This window comes from Zonotrichia leucophrys, chromosome 6 (genome assembly GCF_028769735.1).
Source record: "Zonotrichia leucophrys gambelii isolate GWCS_2022_RI chromosome 6, RI_Zleu_2.0, whole genome shotgun sequence".
NCBI classification, from domain to species: domain Eukaryota; kingdom Metazoa; phylum Chordata; class Aves; order Passeriformes; family Passerellidae; genus Zonotrichia; species Zonotrichia leucophrys.
This window is the reverse complement of record NC_088176.1, coordinates 6,598,435-6,605,965: the sequence shown is the minus strand read 5'-3', so window position 1 is coordinate 6,605,965 and position 7,531 is coordinate 6,598,435. Positions and strand designations below refer to the sequence as shown.

General features: G+C 38.6%; 1 protein-coding gene across 1 annotated transcript in view; it reads right to left on the bottom strand.

The window, feature by feature from the left end:
- Positions 1–1,901: 1,901 nt before the first annotated feature.
- PDZD8 (PDZ domain containing 8) overlaps positions 1,902–7,531 on the bottom strand; it is a 53,979-nt gene continuing 48,349 nt past the window's right edge. The window contains exon 5 of the mRNA XM_064716788.1: positions 1,902–6,486. Coding sequence (XP_064572858.1) covers positions 4,292–6,486 — 2,195 coding nt within the window. The 3' untranslated portion in view covers positions 1,902–4,291. The remainder of the gene's footprint in view (positions 6,487–7,531) is intronic.

The window sequence follows — 7,531 nt, the reverse complement described above, 5'->3', positions numbered from 1 at the left end:
CTGACCCACCAATGTTGAGGAAACCATGTTGTTAAATAGATGAGTGTATTGCTATTATTTGTATCTAACAAAGTTTTAATCAAGCAGTTGTGCAATGTGAAGCCTCCAAACACTCAGCACCAGGCAAACAAGTGGGTGTGAACATGCACTGTTCCTGTCCCTTAGCAGGGAATGTAACAGCATGAGGATACTTTTTGTATTTCTATCTTTTGGATCTTTTAACATATTTCAACTTTATTTTAGCTGCATCTTCAGTGAGTGTTTAGGAACAGCTGCAGTATTACAGTATTCAGTCTTAGCACGTACTGAAAGTCGGCTGCTACCTGGAGCAGTTCAAACAACTTCTACATGCATTTACGTATATATCTAAAAATTCAATGTACAGTTATTTTTTTAAATGAGTTCAAATACACTCTTTGCTTAAAAAAAGGAAGAAACAGCCAGTTTGTTGCCAATCTCTCATAACATTTGGGGACACAGCCCAATACAGGTGAAGTATTGTATTAGGCAGTCCTGTCTTGTTAGAAAAAACAAGACTTGGAAAGAAAGCATTTTAAAAACAATCCCCATGTCCTTCTCAGCCATGGTGTATCATTTCATTTGTAAAATGAAAATCTTGATGTGCCTTCTCTCATGTAATTGCAGATGTTTTATGTACTACAGCATAGATACTATGTTTACATATAGTTTTGTAAAGCGTATATACTATGGTCAAAAAATATGAAAAATATAGTGGATCAAACTTCAAGTATTGCTCTGTCAATAATTATGCATTCAGAACGCATCAAAATAAAGTTACCTGACAGAAGTTCATGACCTACTGTAATAAAGTGAAAAAAGGATTAAAAAAGAACAACCCCCCTCATGATTTGCCTTATGCAGTGTGCTTTACCAGTGTGGGGAAAGCTGGCATTTCTCAGAGCTCCTTCAGAAACCAAGATTCTGTCACATGATGAATTCTTCACCAACACCAAGTAAGTAATAATTGTGCAGATCAGTGGCTATTTACATCAGGCTCAGATTTTACTGTGATGTGAACACTGAAACTTTGTTCTAAGAGATGTTATTCTACTTCCTGAAGTCTTCATTGAAGTCTTTTGGTCAACATCAAATTCCTAATCTGATCAAATCTGAGACTGAAATACCAATGCAAGAATTCTGAATTATTACAGGATGTGTTCATCCTTTTGCCAGCTGATCAACCAGTGTATTTCTTGAATTCATAATATGATTCAAACATAGCAACTCACATATTTTTAAAAGCACAAAAAGACTTTCTTCATGGCTTTGCTTTGAATTGTTGAGCACATCAAAACTAAGGAGGAGTTTGCATTAATGTGCAACATGAGTATGAGGAGGAGAGCAAGGGGAGAGAAATGGATCACATTCCTTTTGTACAGCTGGTGCCAGTTTCTGCTGGCCTGAGGGAGCAGCATCTTCCCAGGATTTGCTGAGCAGATCAAGGCAGTGGCTCCCCTTCTCTTGCTCCACCAGAAGAGGAAGATTAATTAAAATCCACATAGACACTCATTTTTGTAATCTCTATGCCACCTTCCCCCCCACTCCCAAATAAAAACTTAGCAGTTATTTAGGATTTTTTTCTGTCCTGGAAAAATGTGGATTTTTCCTATTTTGTATATTTTGATCTGTGTCAATTCAGGTGTGATAGATAAAGATACTTTATTCATTTACTCCCACTATTTATTCCTCCTCTGCAGCTGTAAACTTCCACAGATGCTTTGTTTCAAATTTCTCACCCCAAATAATCCAGTTATCAGTAGTTTTATATAATGCAAAACGTGCCTCTCCCCTGAAGATCCCTCCTTTAAGTGGTGGCTTCAGATGATAAGCTACTGCAATAGAAGTGCTTAAAAAACATTGACACAATGCAAGAAAGTTGATAATTTAGCAAAACTATTTTATTAAAGCTTATTTTCATGATAAAATAATAGCCAACAAAATCATATTAGGCAGGTCTTCTGCAAATGTGTGTAGCTGCCACCTATTCAGATATCATTAAGTCAAGATATTCTTGTTTTCTGTGGTATTCTTTATTTTCAGCTATTTACAGTCAAGCACGAAGCAAAGATTACATCAGGAATGTAGTATTACAATTTCCCCCTGGAGATTCACTGCTTATTGTAAATAATGCCAGATAGGAATTAATGTTTTCCTTCTTACCACTAAAATACAACTATTTTGCCCTTTTCCCATTCAGTATATTTAAAAATATTGCACTACATTTAATTTACCTCTTACAATCATCATCATTAGCAACACTTATTTGAGGAAAACGATACCCAGCTTTTCTTACCCACTGTGTTACAGGAGTCAATTTGAAACCATGAATGTGTATTTTGAAATCAGTATTTGCATTGTTTTCACAGCTCCTTCATGTGCACCAGGGCTTAAATGAAGCACTTGGATATATTTGAAAACCTCTGTAGTAGTCTGTAAGAGCAAACACTGATGGCATTGAATGCAGATCACCACCAATGGTAAGCTGCTGAGAAAATGGAGTGGGGAAGTCTTAATACGCATCTCAAGCAAGTACAGGTTAAATAACTTTCAGACAAGAAGGGAAGCTCATTTTGTGCGATTATTTGCTGAAGCTTAATTTCAGAAGTGTGTCACATGCTGTTTTAGCATGGATAGTTTTCCATACATCAACTAAGTAGTATCAACTGCCCAGAACTCACTAAAAAGTGCAAGTAGTTGCATGACTGGCAGTAACCATTTTGCTTAGAAGCACAAGCACACTGTCCCATGATGAAAACCACTGCTTCTTCATTTTGCCCATCACAAACTAAACCAAGAAGCAAATTTAAAGGAGAGGTACATTACAGATGACCTCAAAAACGAAAGGAATTATTTTTACCATCTCAAACTCCACTCCCACAAAGGCTTTTTTTTTTCTACTACCAGCAATACCAGTGATAATGATACAAGTACCTAGCACAGTACCTAAAATAAAGATGATATTTTATACAAAATTTCTGTACACAGAAGATGAAACAATGTCTACAGGAAATAAATAAGAATGATGGCCTTAGCCAGGTGATGCTAAGATCCACAGTTTACACATAGCACAAGACCAGACAGTTCTTTTCAAAAGCAGCTGGCTGAATTTCTTCCTCATCTCTACTGGACTCACAAATTGACTCAAATAAAACATGTTATATACACTATAAGACATTTTGCTGACAAAGGTGATCCTTCTGCTCAGACTCTATCTTCTGTCTGAGAAGCTGAATGCAACTTACCATGCTATGATTACTCAAAAGTGTTGAGAGAACATCAGTTACTTTGTATTTTGCACCTTAAGCTTTCCAAAATGATAGTCTGCAGCAAAATATTAATTTCTTTATATTACTTACACCATGATTACATGCTTTTACACAGAAGGCAATGAAACCTCCAACTCTTGTGAAGAACAACTTTCCTTTATCAGGCTATCAGATAATACAACATCACAAACATATGATTTCGTTCTGGAAGGCAACGAGCCTCTTACCTTGAAAATATTCCCAATTAAATTATTATGAGATATCAGTTTATACTTTGACATCTAACAATAGTCTCAAGTTCTAAGGAGGATTTTTTTAGCATAGCATTACTATATTTCGTGTTAAATACAAACTACAAAAAGTTCTTGTATTTAACAAAAACATGGAAAACAAATGATATGCAATGGTAACTTCAGTAAGTACTAATAACAGACAAAATGAAAGACTTTTTGCTTGCTTTCATGATATGTTTGGCAAAAAATATACAACTACCTAGAAGACATACAATAAAACTGTGATTAACACTTAAAAGCCTGGCCCCTTGGTGACTTCTGAGTCAGTCATCAGCTTAGGCATGCAACAAGCTTATAATGTTTTCATCATACAATGGATACTAAACATCTTGAAAACCCTGCCTGTTTCCCATTGAAAACACTACCTAAAAAAACAGAACAAAAAAAAATATACAGAGAGGGGAAGTGGGGTCAAGTAACGCATTAGGGAAACCACACACATTGATGTGAAATGGTAAGGTTACATAATTAGAAAAAATAAAAATAAGTTATTAAAAATAAATTTCCAATATAAACCCCAAAGTGTAGTTTTAACCAGCTACTTTAACAAAATGATGGTGCTGTAGCTGGAGAGGGACCACTATTAGCAATTAATTGTGGAGAAGCAGGACACGCACATTATACCAGTGTTTTAATTTAATTTGTGTGTGTTTGGATTTAAGTGCAAAGTATTCTTTTAGTCCATTCCTTCAAAGACTAAATATGTAAATATCAGTCTACTGATTGAGGTGGATCAACAGGTTCTTCTTCTGATATGATGTTCAATGTCGGAGCCTCTGTCAGACTGCCATCTTCGCTATCCACTTCTTCTGCTATACTGGATTCCTCAAAATCTTTAGTCAGTTTTTTGGATTGCTTCTCTAAGAGCATGTTCTCCAGGGACTCTAGATCCTCAATGCCTGCCCTGTAGTGGATCATCAGCAGCGTGAGGGCCTGCAGTCTCTCACCCGACTTGGCCAGCGCAGCAGAAATCAGGGCTTTTTTCCTCACGTCGCTCGTCTCTTTTTCCTCTTTAACCAGCGAATTATTGTTTTCCAGCTCTTGGTCTATTTCATTCTGCAGCTTATCCAACATGAACTCCAACTTCTGAAAGCGCTCCTCTGTGGGCAGACTCCTGTAGAGGTCCCGGCCGATCTCCTTGACGGCGATGAAGACGCTGTCGTCGAGGCCGCCCTCCTTGCGCACCAGCTTGATGCTGCCCACGACGCGCTTGGAGGGGCTGCTGGGCCCGCTCAGCTCGGTGTCGCTGCTCTCGTTGTCCGACGTGTTCGGGGTGTGCTTGGGGGAAGGCTCGGCCGCGTCGGGGCCCTGCTCGGCCAGCCGGGCTTTGGGCACCTGCCGGAGGTTCAGCAGCCGCGTGCTCGTGTTGATGATGTGCCTGGTCAGGCCTGTGGCTCTGGTAGCGGACTTGGCCTCCGAATCCACCCGAGAGGAGGCGGCTGCAGGAGCCTCCTGGCCCTCGGCTCTGCCGCTGCCCCCAGTTCGATCGAGCCGCCTTTCGGCTCCTACACAAAAGGGCGTCTCAGTTAAACATTTCTCTTGACATTTTTTATGGCAAACGTAAGCACAGAACATGCACTGTGAAGCTGCTTTAGTCCACACTTTCTTTTTGCAGTAATCGCACCAAGTTGGATTCTGAAACTGAGTATCTTGAAAGCTATGCCTATTCTCTGTGAGAACTTGTCCCGAGAAATGATCCTCTTTCTGAAGGGCATGAGCTTCTTCTTCTAAGTGAAATTCTTTCTCTTTCTCCAGAAATGCACTTGAATCATCAATTTCACCTTCTTTTAGATATTTGAATTGTAAAGTTATGTCACCGTAACAAAACTTTTCATTGAAACCTTTATGGGTTGTCAAACTCCGCAACGCTGTTCTGGTGACTGCTGCCTTAGGTGTAGGTGCAAGCAGCTGAAATTTTTTAACAAATTCCATTGAGGACGTAGCTAGACAATCTAAAGCAATTTCTTCAAGTTTTATGCTTGCATATCCTAAGCAGATAAAACCACCTGCTTTGAAAGGGTCTCTGCACCACAGTGCAACATTAAGGTACTTTTGGTATTTGTCTACTTCAAATAGACAGGAGGATGTTCTCGCTATCGGCCATCGGCCCTGACGGGCTTTATAAGGAACTTCTGGTGACTCCCACGTTTGATGATCATCACCATCTTTGCTGCCACGTGCATTTTCTGGAAGTCCATCTTTTAATGTATCTTGCTTTGGCGCTGTTACGACTTTTGATACTGCTGGATCTTCTATCTGATCACTAACTTTAATTAGCTTCTCTGTAGATTTTTCTCCATTATTTGCAGGAGGAGGTGGCCTCTCTGGTTTATCAGGACATACATTTCCAGTTTCTAACACACTTTGGTTATCATTAGTAGACAAAGCAGGCTTAATTTGGGGCCTAGGTGGCACAGGAGGCTTAGTACTAGATCCTTGTGACTGTTTACCTGACGGCTGTGGTGCATCTGAAACCTCAAGAGTTTTAGGTGCTGCCACTTTAGCCCCATCTTTTTGTTGCGTTTTGGATGCTGCCTGGTAATTTCCTAAATGCAGTTTTCGATTCAGGATGGGTGATATAGTTCCAAGAGGTTTAGCAGCAGCAAGAATTACTACTGACCGTTTGGGACTCTGAGATGTTGGCAGATCTTCTTTTTGGTCAGGTGCATCACAAGCTAAGTCTTCAAACTCTGAATCAAAATCTCTGCTATCAGTATCAGCTGTTAAACTATTCTGGTCATCTTCTGCCTGTGACAAGAAAGCTGTGTCCTCCAATTGTCCAAATCCATCCTGCAGTGCTGAGCCATGCTGATTATACCCAACAGGCCTTTCATAAAAGACTAAAACTCTCTCCCCAGCTTGTCTAATCAGCTTCAACACTTGGACAGTTGATGTGATTTTAACACCTATTAAAAAAAAAGACAAACATTATTAAGTTCTAATTATGATAATAATCTAAGTGACCAAAAATAGTCAACAAACACATTGTTGCTCAGTAACAAAGGAAGTCAATTATGACAGAAGAGCTTAATTGAAATGTAACAGATGGATTCTCTCATTTTTATTCCTATAAATGTGGAGCTTGAAAAAATAATTACATAAAGACTCCAGTTTGCTGCTCGTAATAATACTGTAATCTTACACAGTAATGTTGATTTGATATGGTAACAGTTTTAACCTTGCTCTTACTCTAAGTTTGGACTTTTCAGCAGTAGATATTCAACATTCAACAAAGAGCTCAAAAAACATGGGTATCTTTAAACACAGTTATAATTATAACAGAAGCAGGCTAAAATAATGTGCAATATGTTAATGAAATATGGGCATAATGCTACATTATCAGCGTGGCTGGAGTGAGCTGAACCATCTTTCTGAGCAGAACTTTCAGAGCCATTTGATGTATCTCCAAATTACATGCAAGTTAAAATATCTTAATGACCATGCAAATACAGTCATGCAGAGGATCACATAAAAATGACTCCTCCTTTGTTCTAAAGCAATGATCAGCAATCTATTCAAAGGAACTGAAAACCCTTTTAAATTACTGGAGTATTGCAATGGAGATTTATTTAGGCAGTACCTAAGCAAAAGAACTCATTGTAGATTTTAAGCTGTGGTCTGTAAAACCTCTGTAAAAGGTTAAACTTCATGCTAGCCCAGTCACATTAATGTTTTGGCTTGGTTTTTTATTGTTTTGTTTTGTTGTTTGCTTGTTCTGTTTTTAATGTTGTTACCAAATGTTTATTCAAGCTTCTTTTGCCTTTTACCTAAGAAGGAGTAAATAAATATGCAACAAAATAAATCAAGCAAACAAAGACCTTAAGTGACCATAAATACATTAATGTTAGCTTTTGAGTGCCAAGCACAACTGTAGCTGTTAAGAACGGGAGACTGGCTGAACTGCACACAGGACAAGAGGACCCTCATTGTGAAAGCTGACATATCACTCAC